This window comes from Mycteria americana, chromosome 11, assembly GCF_035582795.1.
Source record: "Mycteria americana isolate JAX WOST 10 ecotype Jacksonville Zoo and Gardens chromosome 11, USCA_MyAme_1.0, whole genome shotgun sequence".
Classification (NCBI taxonomy): domain Eukaryota; kingdom Metazoa; phylum Chordata; class Aves; order Ciconiiformes; family Ciconiidae; genus Mycteria; species Mycteria americana.
Genome location: NC_134375.1, coordinates 14,532,032 through 14,549,858, shown reverse-complemented (window position 1 = coordinate 14,549,858; position 17,827 = coordinate 14,532,032). Strand labels below are relative to the sequence as shown.

The 17,827-nt window shown below is 41.5% G+C and overlaps 1 protein-coding gene across 1 annotated transcript in view; it reads right to left on the bottom strand.

Moving 5' to 3' along the window:
* Nucleotides 1–8,298: 8,298 nt before the first annotated feature.
* Nucleotides 8,299–17,827, bottom strand: part of SHQ1 (SHQ1, H/ACA ribonucleoprotein assembly factor) — a 56,247-nt gene continuing 46,718 nt past the window's right edge. The window contains exon 11 of the mRNA XM_075514333.1: nt 8,299–10,153. Within this exon, the coding sequence (XP_075370448.1) occupies nt 9,505–10,153 (649 nt within the window). The 3' untranslated portion in view covers nt 8,299–9,504. The remainder of the gene's footprint in view (nt 10,154–17,827) is intronic.

Below are 17,827 nucleotides of genomic sequence, written 5' to 3'. Positions count from 1 at the left end.
CCTGGAGTTGGATCCAGTGGAAATATCCGGCCAATTTCAGGGAACGCAGGGCTGTATTAAAATAACATTAGCAGCCAGGAAAACCCCATGCTGCAACTCGAGTCCTTTTTGCAGAGCCTGGTTAGGTCAGAGGCCCCCGGGGAAGGCAGACGTCGATCCCCAAACCAGCACCACACTCGTGCCTTGGTGCTCCCAGCGCAACGCCTCCTGCGTTCCCATGCACACAAACACGTGCGTCAGGGTCGGTATAACATTATCAATGAAAGTATCTTCCCACAACTTGCCAAAATCCAACGGATTCTTTTAAAGGACTGGTCTGGTACTCCACCCACTTCCTCAGATTAATTTGAATCATACCTCCTACTGACCTAAAACATCATTATTTTCTTCAGTTTCTCTTTTTCCCATATAAATCTATACTAAATTAATAAAGCTGATGATTCGTTAAGCAAAAATGGTCTTAAACCATATTTCTAAGCCTCAGGATTCCTGTTTTAGTAACTATCAGTATTAAAAAATATATTAATTGCACTTTGGTTTTGATAAAGCTGGGGCCAAAAATATTTATTTACATTATAGATATTTTGTTCTCTTACATTTATTACTGTAATCGGTGCAGTAACATTTCCACATTTGTTTTATTTTAAGGGATTTAAGGTGCAAGTTGGAGGATTAGCAATCCAAACAGAATAGCAGGAATAGAAAAAGGCTTCCAAGCCCATTTATAAACAGCTAATTGCCAAAGAGTCTCTGTTAACAGCGTTCTGCGGAGAGACAAGTGAGGAGCCCAGCACTGGAAGGCAGGTTCTTGTGTGGAAAGTCACTTCACACCTCAATTACAGCTTCTGCCAACCACTTCAGATCTGAAGTACGATGTTTTCTCTGGTGAGAGGATACCATCAGCGCAAGGAGCAGTTAGCACCGAGGCTGTGAACTGAGCAGCACCCAGGGAAATCACCTCGCAGGGGGAACTCCTCAGACTCTTGTTTTTAGCCACTTTGAAAAGCAAATGGATTAGCACACACACACACTCGTGTGTGCACACACGCATGCTTCCTTTGCCACCTGTGCTACCTAGATATTCATTGACACCCAATCAACTTTGCAGTTAATAAGAAAAGCATGATTTAGGACTTTTCATTAGGGTCATTAAGAGCATGGTATTAAGGTTCCACAAGCTTATTGTTTCAGCAATATAGAATATGTTCAGGAAAGACATATCACTGTAACTATTCACAACTCAAATCCCTAAGGATTTGAGAGCGTAATCACGTTAGCATCAGTATCTTCTTGGAATAAAGATTTTTCCCAATTTTTAGACAGTACTATTTCACTTACTGTCAGAGACCTGACATATCCTCCACTGCTGTGACCAATGAAGTTTGCTGTCAGACATCTGAAGACAAAAGGGAACTTTCTGCCAGTGCCCCATGCCAAATCCTTGCCTAATACTTCAGACCACGGATGAACGACTGGAGCGCTGCCAAGCACCTCGGTTTAGTTTCATAGCTCTCGTAGATGATCCTCACAACTCTGACTTTGATACAGCCTGGTGTGTCACTGTGGATGAAGTGGTGATCCTTCCCACGCGGTGCCACGGCGAGCTCCCAGGCACGCCAACATTTCTGCTTCTGTGCCTTCACCTCTGCTGTTTCCCGAAGCAGCAGGCACGCTGTTGCTTTGCAAGCCTGAGCGGGGTACACGTACCGCAGAGCTAAGAAGAAAAGCACATTAAGTGTTATAACTTAGACCAGATCTCAGGGAGAGGCAAGTTCAGCTCACTCCTTGACCCCCAGCTATAGGGACCAGACACAAACAGACCGGTCACTCAGGGCAGGTATAAAGCAGTGTGGGAAGGTGATTGGAAGGATGGACCAAAAATCTCAACTTTTCTATTGCACTCTTGATTATGTGATCATTTCAGACAATTTAACTCCTAGATTAATGACAGGACTAACAACTCCTGAGTAATCTGCCAGGTACAGCAAAGCCAGGATATGCCACGTGGACACAATCAAACCTGCACAGATGCACACAGTGTGTAACTCCTCCCAGCACTGTTCCACAAAAAAGCACTAAGGCAATTTAAAACGCAAAAGGATACACACCACGACTTTAACTTTGATAGCCTTCCCCCTTCCACGTGCGCTATTCCCAGGACGTTACAGTCCCTGTGCATTACTCGTTATGATGGCACACGACACGTTCTGGCCATTTTTTCTTCCTCAGGTATTTTCCAGTCGGACTAACAGATAGACTGTTCTGAGGAGTTACCTGCTTCCAGTTGTTAGCAGCCTAGCAGAAATCAACAGGAGAGAGAGCAACATGTTATCCTATTGCCACTATTGATCCATCAGCGATCCTGACAGCGTGAAAGGGAGAAGCAGCTGTAGAGGCATTAAGCTACTTGTCCAGGACAGCAAATACTGAGAAGCAACGACAGCTCGTCCCCGTGCTCTGCCTGTACTCCCCGCTCTGGCTCCGATAGTCCTAAGAAACTTCTTCCTAAATCCACAGTACAAAGTATGGCACTTGCTTTTTAGAATATCATCACTGAAACACAGATTTGCAGGCTCAGATGCTTTGACCTTGTCTGCTTTTACACTTCTACATTCAGATTTTAAAATTAATCATCTAATTCCAGGTAACTGCTTTTAAATTCGGCCGAATGGGACATGAATCTTGCTGAATGAGAAATGCAGGTCTCTACAGTGAAATAGATTAAGCGCTGCTACACTCCCCATTTTGTTTCAAGACTTCAGTTGCAATTGCCTGCTCTAATTTGAGATGGGAAGTCTCGCTATAGGGTAATTAAGCACGCGAGGAGCTCAGGAGAGCTGCCTGCCAGCACCTGGCAGTGGGATTCCCCTTCCAGAGGCACCTGCACTAAATGGTAATTCCTTCCCTCCATTTCCCACTTCACTCCCCGACGCTTCTCCCGGCAGCTCGGAGGAACAGATGGAGCAATCACCCTCCTCCTCTCCACAGTACGGACCCCTGCTGCTACCCAGCGCCTTATGCAGTTGTAATACACATAATTAGGCAAATCAATGGACAATGCAGCATATTAGAGGAGGAGGAGTTACATCAAGGCAAAACACGAATCGCAATTTATTTACTGCAGGAAATGGGGTATTTCTGCCTAATTGCCAAAAATTGCGGACACGAGATGAAAAGTAATTACAGGCCTGGCAGGTAGGGTGCCGCAATCAGGTCACTACCTGGACTATTTGGAGTACAGCTGAGGGGAGTTTGTTCTCATCTTGATATGCAGTTGATTTATGCCTTAAACATCTCATTACCATTTATGAGTTATACTCCCAAATCTCTCACACATCCATAATTAGAGAGAGCGATGTTTACTGCCGTTCACCCCACCACTGACTCCAGACCGAAAAGCACAACTGAAGGTTGCAAAATCCTTGTTGCAAGCAGCAGCTCTCCCTGCCCTTCATGGAAAGCCACGGCTTGCATGGCAGAGGCCAAGCGCACACAGCTGCTCTCTCCTGACAAACCCGGCTGCTGAACTTTCTCCTCCCACCACTCCCCAGGCACAGCTTTAAGATCAACGCTGGCTCTGTGCTCCCTGCCCAGCAGCTTCTCTCCTCCTTCAACCCTTGCAGCTCCCACCCTACAAAAGGCAGGAGATGGTGCGGTCTCACCATATCCGAGTGGCAGAACGGAGGCATGAGAAGTAAAATATATCAACATAAAGAGCAGGCACGCTGCGGACAAGTGCCCGGTGAACAGGCGAGGCGACAAGGGGAGTGATGTACAGAAATGGGACCTCCGAGAGCAGCTTTGCACATGAGGAGGGGGTTCTGCACTGATAGCAGGGTCGTGCACAGAGAAGAGTGGTGCAAGCCAAATCAGTGATGAGAAGGAGAGAGGCTATTACATTTCTGGGCTCTTCAAAGAAGGTGATCTGCCTGCCAAGAGGAAACACCAGGGATCTGTTTCCAGTGCTAGAAACAGTCTCGCACACGCACAGTGGGTTTTATCCTGGCTTATTGACTTGAAGCAAGGCTATGCCCGGGGATCACCCAAGAACAGGACCTTTCCAGAAGACAACCATCAAAGTATTGTTCAAGTGGTGATGAGGCCTCACAGATCCCCCTGGGCAGAGGGCTAAGAGGTCCGTTTTACAGAGGTATCGATACACAGTGGAACAGAGAGCCAAGCCTTCAGACACATCCTTTTGGGTTTTTTTTAAGAGGTTTCTGGCATCTAATTTTGGCCAGGTTTGTCTAATTTTCAGGGGTTTAGAGAAGCAGTGACTCCAGCTGGTGTGGATGAGAACCACAGCTCCCAAGGCACCAACAGCCTTGAGTCAGACACTCAGATACTGATACACAGAAAAATATTTAAGAAATTGTAGATTTTAGCCTCTTGCCCTTGCTCAGCCCAAGTCAGTAGCAGAGGAAGAAGTCTCCGCTATCAGATTTGAGCTTTATTCCTTTTTACTGTATTTGTGTTCCCTTTCCAAATTCTGGACCTTCCTGAGTCAGGCCTGGTACCTCTGTGAAACCAGGGAAAATGATTCACGAAGTCACTCAGAACATCAACAGCAAAGAGAGGGACCGGCCACTGAGCTCCTGGCGTTACTGGTTAGTAAGGTTACCTGGCTAGTAAGTAACCTGGCTGAATTTGTTAGTTTATAAACCTGAAACTTTCTGTTCTTTTCCATGCTAATCACTAACCAGCACTACCCGACTAAAGGAAACTTCTCCCACAGAAATGACCGTCTGCTGGGTCAGAGCTATCGTCCTTCATGGAGCTCTGCCAACATCTTAGTCCTCACCTAAGAGAGACAGCTTTTGTTCTTGTCCTCGAGCATCCTCCAAAATGCCACCAACTGTGCTGAATTATATTGTGGCTTTTGAATATGACACAACTTTTAATGAAATGCAAACCAACATTACCAAACGCATTTCAGATATGATCTAATTCAGGTCTCCAAATGCAGCATTTGTAGAAATGGTACTGTCGCTTCTCCAAAACCTAAGAGTACAAAAATAGCATGATTTATGGGTACCACAATACTACAAACCCAGATTTATAGTGTCAGTGCAAAATCATGCCCACATAACCACAGGCTGCAGCCCACTTACCATTAAAAAGGAGAGAAATAGATCCATGACAGGCTCAGAAAATACTTTAAATTAGCGTTTTGCTGAGACAACTGATGCTAATGCCATTTGTTTGTATGCTGTAACAACGTAAATATCATCCACTGCTGAAATATTTAAGAAAATAAGTTTGCAAGTTCCCATGAGACGTTTCCCTGGGTGCTGCACCCTGCTCACTGCAGGCCCGCGGGGTGGGGGTACCGTACCTGCTCTGTGTGTAAACGCCCCAGTACGACCATGGCAATTCCACATTGATTTTGTTCTCTCAGCTTATCTTCTCACAGCTCTGGAGCACATTCTTCCTTATCTGGGAGACAAATGTCCTCCACTGAGAGCTCTAAACAGCAAAGCTATTTATCTGTTTGACATGTGTTTCCCTGTTTGTTTTCTCCAGCCTTGAGACAGTCAGCTCAGGCTTTGACAATATTCAGCTGTGTCAACGGCAGAGGGTTGCCTGGCCCCTTCACTCCAGTGCTATGAATCAATTTCTTTGCCATATTTATCATTTACTGTAGTAAATCAAGTCTAATCGATGCTTTCTTCTTTTGATATAGGGCAAACCCTTTACAGACTTTCCAGAAAGCTGGCTGGAATTTAAAAAAGTGTGTGTGTGGTAGAAATCAATTATTTAATTAATTCAGCACTAATTTTTAATTTGGGGAAAGAAATTAAAAGGTGGCAATGTTCTGTGGGTGGCAGTCCCCATCGAAAAAAAGGAGGGAAAAAAAAGGTTTATTCTTTCAGAGCCAACTCCAGGCCACAAGGGACTCCCTCCCTCTGCACGCGCACATGGCGTTGCCCCCTCAGTCCCACCAAGCAGCAGAGCCAAGGCTTGAGAGCACTGGAGTTGCCTTCGTTCTCATTTACCAGGGCTGTCGCACTCGGGCAGCTCAAGACAGCAGGGCTGGCACACGTGCCACAAAGAGCACAAAAAGGGCCTGCAGATCCCTCTGCTGCTATCCTTGGCAGGAGCAGCGCTCCAGGCAGCAGCGAGGATGGAGAACAGACTCCCCCGGGGCCTCAGGCAGGAATCCAGGCTGCTGCCGTTCACTCACCCAGGGAGATCAGCTTCCTGTAAGGACAGGTCACAAACATCTCTGCGAAGATACGGGGCTGGGAACGAGACCTTGCCTTCGTTTGGGTCTGGATAAGAATGGAGGTCGGTGCTGTCCCAATGACAGTCTGCTGCGGCAGAGAAGCGTCAGGCTGTGAACTGGAGCCATCTTCCCACGGCCACCTTAACTGGCTTCAGGGGAGCTCTGCACCACCGCCACAACGTAAGGTTGGGACAAAGATGCTCTATTTAGACAGCCTAGATCTCTAATAGAAAGTTAACTGATTAACAAGAAGACATTACGCAAGTTATATTTCCAGCTCCATTTTATCTCTCTCCCAGAGCACTCCGTACACCTCAGACAACCCGCTTTCCCCTCTTCCAGCAAAATCCCACAGCTCTTCCCCTCTCAGGCTTAGCTCATATTCGAACTTATTTTCAGTAAGAATTTTGTCCAGACACTGCAATTCTGTTCCCTTTGGACTGATTACGATGATGAGCAACAAACGCATTAAAGTATTGGCCCTGCTACAAATAAGCTTGGGTGGATGGGGTAGGGAGAGGCACTAGAAACAAGGAGAATTTTAAAACCAACAGAGCACACTACACATGTATTGAGTTCCTCCTGTATCAACTGATTTCCAGCCTGGAAAACCTGCATAAGAACAATTCCTATGGATTCATCCAAATAGCTCCTCTACATAAATTTGACTCCTTATTGGAGTTCACTCGCTTCTTTCAGAACCTGCAGCAGCTTACACGATTGAGGGGCTGGGGGTTGTGGTGGGGCTTGGGGTTTTTTGTTTTTCCCAAGTGTTTGTAGTTCACGGACTTGGCAAGCCTCAGTTTCGGCTAAACAAGGTTACAGAGCTCCACTTTTCTTTTAAAACTGTCTCTGTGTATTCTTTTTAGAGAAGCAAGGCGTCTTTCATACAGATGTTACTCATCCTGAGCACTCTGGGCGTGCTGGATAATGCAGCCACACGTGAAATTCTTATCACCCAATATGGAAAAACTTCCCACCCCACCACTACAAAGATCACATAAAATTGCTATCAATCAATATATAAATCAAAATTCATTATCAGCTCCACAGAGTTTCACAGAGTTTGCAAACAGGCAATGATGAACATCAACATTGGACAAAAAGGGGAAGAAAACCGGGAAGGGGCCTTAGGGTACAAGACAACACAGGACGTTTCCCCAGGTGCAGACGTGCAGAGGAGTAGGAGGGCAGAAGCAGAAGGAAAGACAGCACATTGCACACCTGCAGAAGTGAGCAGGAACCAGTATGTTGTTGGAGGCAGAAACAGAGCTCAGCTATGCAGGGTCTCAAAGGTGAGGACATCAATGACATCTAAGTTATCTGGGCGTTAACATCTCTGTGTGTACCATGTTCTCATCTGGCATTTAGTGTGGCATCACATTGTATGGACACTAAAGATATTTACACCCAAACTGGATTCACACAGACATGATGAAAAAGGCTCAAAAATGGCATAAATAAATTATGCTTTTAGGCACACAGAGGAAAGGACAAAATGATTAACCGAAGATGTTGTCCTCACTCCAGAAGAGGCAGCCAGCCCTTGAACATAAGCAGGTCTGTTGAGGAGAATGTTCCTTTTTCCAGTCTGCCATGAAATGGGAGAATGGAGAAGAAAAAAAAACAAAAAAAACCCAAACAAAAAAAGCCCCAAGAAAGCTGACGACAAACACCTATCCGTTTTTACAATGTGTATTTCCTAACTCATAGTAATATAGCCTTCTCCAGCCCATGTTCAGTCAAAGGAAGTTTCAGAGTTCATACCTGTAATTTGGGAAGAGAGGGAGGAGGGTTACTTTTTTTTCTTAAACGCATTTTTTCCCCTCTCTCAGACATATGCTGCATAATTGCAGCTACAGTGTAGATTTTATTGCTAGCATTTAGAAGAGTAAGTGCTCACTGACATGCAAGATGGGAAAGGTTCCTCCCCTGGGGAACAGAACACAGAGACTGGTAGGTATTTAAGAACATAAAAAATATTGGCAGATCAGGGTTGCAGTTCTTACTGAACAGGAGTCAGCACAGGAACAGAGCTAGCCTGCTGATTTCCAGCAGGGTGTAGCATTGGTGAAGAATAAGTCTTTAAGCTTAGGATTTTTATACACTTTTTAATAGTAAAAAGGTTGAAAAGTAATCACAGCTTGCTCCTCCAGAGGCATGAATCAGGTGCTCCTGTTTTGTCAGACTGCTGAACCAAACCTGGTGGTCCATGTCCCATCCTGCCTCCCTCCCAAATCCTTTTGTAGAGATTGAATAGCAGCATATAATTTGCAGTAGCCACCTGATTTCAAGAACCTAGCTACAATTAACAGAAATTAGCACGAAATATACTGACTGATTGGATTATTTTAACATTATAAAGACAAACAGGAGCAAATGAGTTGGTCAAAGCTATGTGACAGACTAATAACAAAGCCAGGTCTAGACAGCACAGGTTTGCTTTCAGTTCTATACTCAAGACCACTGTACCATGTTGTTTCTTCATTTTGGTTAACATGACTGTGGTGATATTAAGAGCATATGCAGAAAGAAATAAGAAATAATTAGGATTTCTGTTCTTTAAAGAGCAACAGTAGTGTCCACATGTGGAAACATTTCAAAAACAGCACAAAAGAATAAATACATGACAAAACTGTTGAAATAACTCACATAAGAACTGCAGAAATATAAGCTATAACCCTTCTATCTTGCACTGATGATAAATTTCCTTTATTTTGTACAAAAAATAGACAATATTTCTATATTTAAAAGTAAGTTGTCAGCACTATTTAGACTTTTAAAGTTATAACCATTATTTTTTAAGTGGTTAGCTACAAAGCATTTTAAAATTTAAAAAATGCAGCAAAATGTCATAAACAAGTTTATACAAACATAATGAGTATATTTTTCAAGTAAATCCCAACAGCTAAAAATAACTAAAATGATGCTACAACTCATTTCAGTTGAAATCTGATGAAATCATTAGGACATCATTCCACTACCAAATAAGCTTAATGAAAACTGTTTCTAGAAGTTTACTGAAATTACACATTCCCACATGTAGAGATCAAATCTGAGACTCTGTTGAATCAGAGAAGAAAAATAAAAATCTAACTATGAGGGTATCTATCATACAGTCATATCAATTCTTTTCAAAGCAGTCTTGTCCTCCAAACTGTCAACACAAAGAAGAAAAATATCAACTTCTTTCTGCAGCTCAGGATAGCCTTGGGAACACCTCATTATAGCAATGAGCTGTGTTGCTAGTGGGTCACACTGTGTTCTAACATGGTCCTTTAGTATTCATCTTCATTTGTGCTGCAAAGAAAAAGCAATGGGTTTGTCTTTGAAGACACCTCCAAGAAATTTCCCCTCCTAGTAGTATCTTTTGAAAATCTGTCAGGTTCAGATACACAGTTTTCTTCTTGTTCCTGTAAAACACAGCTTGCAGTAGCCAATCCTTCAGGCTGTTCTGAAAGTCTAATTGCAGCGTGCATTTGCTTTTCTAATTCTTCTACCAATTTTCCAGGAACAGATGTAGATTGCAAAGAAACCTTTGATTTTTCATCACTAACCTCAGCCGTCGAAGTGTTTGTGCCCTGCCTTAATCCATTACAGTCAATAAGTGGAGCTGTCCTCTCCTCTCGAAGCGTGCCTTGTAAAGAATTTATTTTCCCATCTTCACTGGTTGAGGACTCTCGCTCATCTGAATCAGAGCCTTCTGTCTCAGATGATGAAGTACTGCTTGATTCTTCAGAGTCACTTGTCTCCGACTCAGAGGAAGGCAGCTGTTGCTTGGAAACTGTGCCAGCAGCTTTTAACATGCTCTCTTCCTCTTGTACCAGCACTGCTGCTGCTTCCAGCTCTTCTAGTTCAAATCCTATGTGGGACTTAGTGAGTGTGGTTTTCTGCAAGGATTCAGAGAGTGCAGCCAACTTTTTTGACCTTTAACAAAGAATAAGTTATGTTATTTAACTTTACAAACAGAACTTTCCCATTTGATAACAAAAACACAAATCTTAAACATTTCTACTATTTGCTTAGTTTGCAAACAACTTTCTTTTTCAATTATGATTGTAAAAGTAGATGCTATAGGGGGAAAAAAAAATCAAAAGTATTCACAATTACTATTATTTTGGGTAACTTTTCCCACAAGGCTAGACAATATCCCACTGAAAGTCTTCAGTGACATTTTCAGAAAAGATACTGCTTCTTTGATGTTTCAGCAGTGCACAGTAAAGGAAAACACAGATTTCACAACAACCCTTTTCAGGATTGCTGTCTTTAGCAGTGAACTCTGCAGTTATGTGGCTTGCTGGATTAAGTTCATATGCAGCAAAATAATTTTCTTTTACTACCCTTCCAGGTATGTCTGTTAAATGCAGATGAACCAATAGAGCATAGCTGATCAGGTCCATCTCAGTGATATATTATCCTCCTGTTGCAGCTAGCTCGGTGCACCCATGATAGGAGGAGATGTTCAATACACTGTCTGTAGATGTGCTTTACCTTCCATTTGTAACTCAGCTGAAATATAATTCAACAAAAATATCAGGACCATTTAGATAAACCCCTCTAATAAAGCAGGCACGCTACGTCAGCTTCAATTCTTTGGTACAGCCGTATCCATGTCCTCAAGTGTTTTGAAGTCAGCACATACTTTACCAGAAAAGTGCATCATGGATTTATAAATAGAGAGAACAAAAAGTAAGAGAGTGCCTTGAAAAGGAGGGGTGGAGGGCAGAGGAGAAAAACAGGTACAAAACAACAAACATACATCCTGTTTCTTGTTGTAGAGTTTTGCCTCAGACTATCAATCAACTTTTCACCACTTCCTGCCACAGCAGGTCTACTATAAATCCTGCAGTAACTGACTGGGTTTCATTTCCTCTGCCAAACCTGCTAACCTGCAAGGCATGACACACTGACACTGGAGCAAGTAGCTGATAATGTAATACATGACTCCTGCGAGGCAGAAGTTAAAGTGCTTGTTCTCTCAGTTGAATGATTTTAAAGATCTTTATATTCTATTTCCCAGGGGGCATAATTACTCAGTATAACATAGACGCTTCAATTTTTTTTGCTCCTAAAGGAATTGTATTTAAAAGTGGGGGAAGGGAAATTCAATGCAGCTTCTTACACATTTTACAGAGACAGTGCAACATTTAAAAGCTGAACTTGGAATATAAAACATATTGAACTTCCTTAGTTCAACCCATAGACTAGAAAACTAAGAAATAAGTGTTTTCCAGAAGTAACTGAAGCACAGAGAACAATTTATATTTCTAGGATTTTAAAATCTAAAGCTAAGAATTAAACCACAAAATTATCCTGGCGGCCTCCAATATAAACACGAGTACCAAGTTTTAAAAAGCTGCTTACTTAACACTATTCTAATTTGTTCATTTTGGTGATATATTTCCATTTTATTTTGTCAAGAACTTGAATTTTCCTTGAAAAGTTATGGAGGATTTGAGAAATTACCAACCTAATTGGGAACAAAGAAAGCATTCTCCCTGCTCCACAGGTAAAAAGAAAGAAGAAGAGCCAAGCGATACACAGAAAGGTTCATGAAGCCTTGCAGGTAGGTGGTAACAGAATAACTGGCTTGCAGGGGAATCTGTTTCCTGAACACACTGGTGAGAAGCTGGTTTTATACCCCAAGTCACAAGAGTTTGTCCCGTTCAGAAAGCATTTTGCTTTGCTTTTGAAACAGTCTCTTTCCTTCCTTCTAACTATACACATGTATGTGTGTGCATGTGCCCCCTTCCCCTGTTAAGAGTTGTTAATAATATGAAGGTACAATCCTTTTTCCTGTCTTATTGCCTGACTGTCCACAAGAATACGATGAGCTCCAAAAAGCTAAATATGCATTGTGACAGAGAACATTGTTTTGTACCCATTTTATATGTAGTTCCTTTTAATTTCATTGACAGCCATGAGCAACTAACTGTAGGCACAACGATTTCCTCTGGTGATACATCTTCAGCTCCAGCTACCTCAGTCTCACCTACCTGTTTTACTGTTGCCATTATAGATAGAAAATCAATTCTGAAAGTCCTGTTTGTCCTCACAGCTCTTCTATCATGCCTGTCACTTTGTTTCCCAATCCTATATGTATTTTTTGCCTTTTCCCTGTCTCTGCTGTTCTAACTTTTCATGCATATTTTTCTGCTAGATACTCTTAGTACTTGAAATCACTCCCTTAAAATCCTCTCTTCCTCTTTTACTATTCTTTTATAATGCAGTTAACACCTTAGATACAAAAACATGTCACATAACTGAATCGAGTATTAAAGAGATGTATGGCACCATGTACTTCGTGGCATTAATAAATACTTCACTGTGCTCCAGATTACTTAATGCCAAGTGTTAAAGGAGAAAATACACATTTGACTCAACACACATTATGTTACTAAATTAGATGTGGTACTACTGCCAGATAAATGAATGGCCTCGCTAAAGCAGCAAGTATTTGATCACTCTATACACAAACGCATGTTTATCAATCAGTTCAAAGAGAATGAATGAAAAGGCTGGTGCCTGACAGCTACAGACAAACGCCTGTCCTACTGGACAACTGTAAAACTGCAAAAGGCATTCTTAGTCTGAAAACCTTGGGTTAATTCCTCCTGAGTAATCAAAATGCACTATGGGATAATGATAAGAACTGATTTTATAAAACAACTGTGGCTTCAAGTTTCACGTTTAGTCCTTTTTCCCCAAAAGTTTTGATAGAACTACTGAGAGAGGACATGTTTTTTATCTTTACAAAGGATTACAGAAAAGAAGCCATTGATTAAACAGCCTGCTCTTCCCTTCTAACAATAACAGCACAAATGGATACTCTGCTTGGATGAGTAAATGCCTGCAAAAGGCCAACAATTCCATCTATCCTCTTAACCTCTACAACTGCCTTCCTTCAGCTCTCTCACATAGTGGTCCCATAGAGTGGTGTGATTGCCAACACCATGCACAAGGACACAACCCATGAACTACCAACCAGCACGTTTCAGGAAAGCAGAAGGGGTGGGGACTTCATGCAAGACCTGCACAACCTTCTTTCTCTCTGCACCATCGGTGCCCCAAAGATCACATTAGGCCAACCACAAAAGGAATCTTCTAATAAATCATTAAAAAACCTAGAAGATTATTTTACTGCTTTTTTAGCTCTTAGCCACATCAGGTATTTGATTTAAACTGGGTTTAAACAGCATGAAAAAGTGTCTTTTCAGTTACTCAGATTTCTTAGTAGGCTAAATGTTTCCTCCCAACTTTCACTCTAGTCATCGAGTCTCTTCCAAAAAAAAAAAAAAGTCTACAGAGCTCAACATTTCAACATGAGAAACAAACTCAAACCGTCATGCTCTTGACAACTTTATACATAAAAGCACACAACTCTACTCCTCAACCTTCAAATCTTCTATTAAAAGAAAAAAAAAAAAAAGAGCACCTGAAGAACAGCTTTTTTTTTTTTCTCCCCCTGTGCAATGGACTAACAGAATTACAATTCACTACCAGTCCATCTTGTTTAAGGCAATTATTTAATTTCAAGGAGAACTGAGTTTCAGGAGTGCATTTCACATCAGCCTTAAGAAAAGGCGGCAGCACTCCCTGGACAAAAAACAAGACAAACAGCATAAAAATCAGAGCATGGAAATGCTTTCAATGGACCACAGAGACTGTGGGTCTCTGAGCTAATGATTTCCCTAGCTGAAAGATAAGCAACAATTCAGGAAACAAAAAATGAGACACCAGAAATGAGATATCATGTATTAGAGACATGTAGTAAACAGGTCCTGCTGTTTCCAAAAATCTTTTGAGTAGTGTTTTAGAGATTAGACAGCAAATACTTTAATTTTTCAAGTATGATTAATGGAATTGCATGATTACTTTAAGACATGCTCATTCAGTATGCACATTTGCGGTAATGATATCTTATTATTATGATAATAGTGTTCTTACATAAACATGCATAATAGGCTTTAAAGGTGCTACACATGATAATTATTAGTTATCAAGATGTCAGTTGCTTAAGGAAAATGTTTAATTACAGGTTAAACTGATCAGATGCATGTTTTGTTTCATGTATAGCTTTGAGGAACAGATAACAACAGAGGCATCTCAGGTCTTGTCCATGTAGTCTGGAATTAAAATTTCAAGACAGAACTACTGTAATCCTTGTCAAGGCAGCAGGAGAGTTTCTCCATGTGCTAGAAGAAGGAAAAAATCTTGTTCCACAGGTCTCAGATTATAAAAGGGTAAAACTGGGGTGAAAAGAACAAAGAATTAAAGGAAATTTAGCAAATAAAGGGAGATGGCTAAAACAAGGGGAAAAGAAAAAGGGGATTATGGCAAGAGGAAAGGGAAATCATTACAGGTTTACAGCAAAGCCCACCTGTGGCAGCATGAAGAGAAGTGATGGGGATGGGGACTGATTGCAGTGCCAAGACACAAGCAGCAGCCGGGCTGGGAGAGAAGCAGGACACAACTTCTCCAGTTAAAGACTAATGCTCCTACAAGCTCCAGCTCTACCTTCTGTTCCAAGGAGTAAAGGGGGCACTAGGATCGGATGAATCAAGATAGCTGTTATCTCCAGAACATGGAGCTACTAGAAAAAGGTCTCATAGAAGACATACATTAGGGATTTGATTGTTTCCAAGGAAGATTTAACATAAGCTGGAAGGAAAGACAAAAATCAATCTAGCCACAGAAAGTAAGAAATAAATGCAAGACTTGGGGGATACATCCAGCCACAAAATCCTCTAATTTTTCCCAAATGTTAAAATAAAAATAAGTAATTATGCTTCTGTATACTATGTCCGTCAATCAGAAACGACACTACAAAAGGAAAATATTTAAAGAAAATGTGTTTATGGGCCAGGCCTTTCCATCTGCCTGGTACTTGCCTTACATCCAATTCTCTTGCTTGCTTTAGCAGTTTAGTTATGTTAAAACAAAACAACAACAACAACAAAACCCCAAAACACCCAAACAACTCAACTTGGAAATATGAAAATCAGCATTCTGCTCCTCATTCTGTATGACGGGTGGCACTGCATACTCTACCACGGCATGGGAGTTACAGATCTAAAACACTGTGCAGAGTATTTGCAAACATGGGAGTAAATAGTCAAATTGGCAGCACAGCCTTTCAAAGCAGGAGTCAGTAACATTTCACTAGGGAATGAAAAGGGACTTTTCTTGTACAGGCACAAGCTCTAGCTTGCTTTTGTTTTTGTAAACAATAGAAGGATTATTTCTACTGCCTCATAAGCTTGGCTTTGCATTTCACAGATGTATACAAACATCCACTTTTCTGAAGTACACAGTGTAAACGAGGTGTAAGACATGGCAAAACACAACTATAAGGCAACAGAATTTTCTTATTATCTACCCCTGCTCAATCACAATCAAGTCAGTGTACAGTGCACAAGTGCTGTCACGGCAGATTGAGCTGTTCTTGCCCAAGCACAACACAAAAGCAACAAAGCCTGGGAACCTGTATATCAAAAACATTGACAGCAGCTTTGGTTACCAGCCTCGTGTTTGAATGTGACCTAACTGGTCTTGGAACCAAGCTGGAACCTAACTAATCTTGGAACCAACTAAAACCTTGTTATATTATGTTGTTCAAATGTGGTTAGGGCCTATTCACTGTGTTACAATGGCAATCAGTCCTCCATGCTAGCAATGCTCTAACTTGGCTCTACAGGGCTGACAAGCCCTGTTTTAAATGTAAAACACTTTAATTATCTTTAAGCCTTACAGGCAAGATAAACAAGTCTCAAAGAAACAGTAGATACTTCAAGTGCAGACGTGCCTTTGCAGTGTCGTAGGTTCCACCAAATATGAAAATGGGCCTGTCTCATTGCCAAGCTGTCATCCCCTGGTAGGCCTACAATTCCTTTAGATGCATTCAAATACAAACTAGCAGCATGCTGTGCCAGTCAGCAGGGCTGACAAATATAAAAAGGGCAGTTATTTAACTTATCTCCACTCAACAGGAGCTCTGGACGCATAGGATCCATCTAATAGTAAAGCTGTTGCATTAAGCAAAAGACTTTGTCTGCTGGATCACAAGGTATTCCCAACTGCCTTAGTTTTATACATTTACTGGATGAGAAGCTACCAAGTTTAAGGAGAAAGCGTCAGTCTATATTTAAACTACGTTTCTCAACAAGGCCTGGCAAAACTCAAGAGTTATGAGAGAAAGTTTCAGACACCCTCTTTCTTAGATAAAACAGATAAGATAACAAGCAATACAACCAGCCAAGAGTATCACCACTTCAAATGTGTTCCAAATTACATACCTGGCAGCATTGCTTACAATCTCCTACAATTATTCTTTTAGCCAGAGGCAGTGTAAGTATTAAGACAATTATAGAGTTAATATTATCTCAGGCATCACCAGATATTATCCCAAAGTAGAGTCTCAGCAGTTCAGATACAGACGATGTGTAAATTTAGTATCTGCAAGACACTGAAATGTCACTTAAACTATAAGGGCTAGTTTAAATAAAATAAATGAATTTTCTGCCTTGCCACAAGACTTGTTGAGGACAGGCTACAATAGGACGTAACTGACATTTCTGCATGGACTGTCACTGGTTAACAAAAGGGCACCTGCAAAAGGGCCAGACTCTCCAGACCCTTCAGATCATCTTATTTTTCCCCTGCCCAGAGTGGTTCCTGCTGGATTCCATCCATCACTGTCTTCCAGCCCAAGCCTTATCTGTCCAGACACATGGGGTATGAAGAGACATTGTTCAACGTTCAGTCCCTTGATAATGCCAATATTAACTTCCCACAGGAACTCTGTCATGATCTTGATGAAAATTAATATCCCTATGGCAGTAAGTCTACTGCTTAAGCTCCCTCGAAGCAGAAGGCTCCACAAGTTACAGCCAAACATGATATCAAGATAAGAAAGTAAGCTCATACAAGAATGACACAGCTGACAAAGCATCCAACTATTCTTATATATACTTGAGAAGAAAATAAATTGTTCTTCAATCTAAAATTCAGATGTCAGCTTCTATCTAGTCCTGCACAGCCGCTTGAGCAACTAAACTGGTGATCTTTGGGAAAGTCTCTTGAAGCTGGTAATTGAGCTCACCCTGTTAGACAATGCTGGAACTGGAACAGCAGTCACTGGAACAGCATATTCTGTTCCAGTGAACAGCATATTCTGTTCCATAAGTCACTGGAACAGCATATTCTGACACCCAGGGGTGGAGTGGGAGAGACACACACACTCTTGAATTACCCTAACATAACTTAAACTTCAGGGCTTTAGACCAACAGTAGCATGCTTCCTTCAGAAAGGCAACTAACAAAGTCAAACATCCCTCCACACCTGACATACAATTTCAAACAGCTAGAAAGAAAAAAATAATATAATGATTTAATTGTTATGATACAGGCTTGAAAGACAATCTGATTTTAATAAAATAGGCAAGACATAAAAGAGCCTAGGTTTGACCAACCCCAACTGGTAAAACATAGAAACAATAATGATGATGACATTGAATGCAAAAGCAGACTTCATTAATGTAGAAACGTCTAAAGTCAACATGCACAAAAAAGCATAAATGGTCAAACAATGAGAGTAGATAA